The sequence below is a fragment of the Trypanosoma rangeli genome, assembly GCF_003719475.1.
Source record: "Trypanosoma rangeli strain AM80 chromosome Unknown Tra_15.4_contig_00253, whole genome shotgun sequence".
NCBI classification, from domain to species: Eukaryota; Euglenozoa; class Kinetoplastea; order Trypanosomatida; family Trypanosomatidae; genus Trypanosoma; species Trypanosoma rangeli.
This window is the reverse complement of record NW_021705998.1, coordinates 6290-7167: the sequence shown is the minus strand read 5'-3', so window position 1 is coordinate 7167 and position 878 is coordinate 6290. Positions and strand designations below refer to the sequence as shown.

At 53.8% G+C, this 878-nt stretch overlaps 2 protein-coding genes across 2 annotated transcripts in view; both read right to left on the bottom strand.

Moving 5' to 3' along the window:
- Nucleotides 1-807, bottom strand: part of TraAM80_06699 (putative MAP protein kinase) — a gene marked incomplete at both ends in the record, with an annotated part of 936 nt that extends 129 nt beyond the window's left edge. Inside the window, one exon of the mRNA XM_029383531.1 lies at nucleotides 1-807. This exon is cut by the window's left edge and continues 129 nt beyond it. Coding sequence (XP_029236600.1) covers nucleotides 1-807 — 807 coding nt within the window.
- A 5-nt stretch (nucleotides 808-812) lies between these two features.
- TraAM80_06698 (putative MAP protein kinase) overlaps nucleotides 813-878 on the bottom strand; it is a gene marked incomplete at both ends in the record, with an annotated part of 3222 nt that continues 3156 nt past the window's right edge. The window contains one exon of the mRNA XM_029383530.1: nucleotides 813-878. This exon is cut by the window's right edge and continues 3156 nt beyond it. Coding sequence (XP_029236599.1) covers nucleotides 813-878 — 66 coding nt within the window.

The following is an 878-nucleotide window of genomic DNA, read 5'->3' as shown; positions in this document are numbered from 1 at the left end:
GGACGGTCGCATGGCAGGGTTGGGGTGACAGCAGGAACGAACAAAATGAGCCACCTCAAAGTCGAGGAAATCTGGAATCTCGGGCTCCAGGTATCCACGGGCAAGACTCTGCACAAAGATGAGGTCACGGTTAAACAGAGCCTGCAGTGACGCCGCATCGCTCCCCCCCGGCGCAGTGCGGCTCCACCTCCACGGAAGACGCCCAAGCAGCATCTCTAGCAGTGAAATCCCCAGCGAAAAAATGTCTGACTGAGGCGTGCAACGACCCCCACTCGCCACCTCAGGAGCCATGTAGAGAGCCGTGCCACGCAGCATCACCTCGTCCACCATCGTCCGTGCCATGTCAGTTGCCTCGGAGATGGTGGAACCAAAGTCGGAAAGCTTGCACACACCATCCATCCCCAAAAGCATGTTGTGTGGCTTCACGTCGCAATGCACAATACCAAGCCCATGCAAATAGTTAAGACCATTCAAGATATCCACCGTAAATCGACGTGCAACTAACGGACCCATGCGCCCAAAGTTCTTGATCACGGCATGCAACGAGCCACCAGGCACGTACTCCATAATAATGGCAAGATGAGACTGAATCACGCTGCAGGACACGTATTGAACAATGTTCGGGTGACGAAGCGTGGAGGCAATGTTCATTTCCGCCTCTAGCGATTCCTGCTTAATGTCTCGACGCAGCCGCGGAATACATTTGATAGCCACTTGCACGCCATCCTCCGACATCCCAAGGTACACAGAACTAAATGCCCCCTCACTAATTTTTTTTAGTGACCTGGTCCATACTCGCTTGTTCATATCTGTTAGTAACAGTGGGAGATCGTCGGCGGTGTTGCCGACTTCCTCACATGCCTGTAACGACGTCGCTG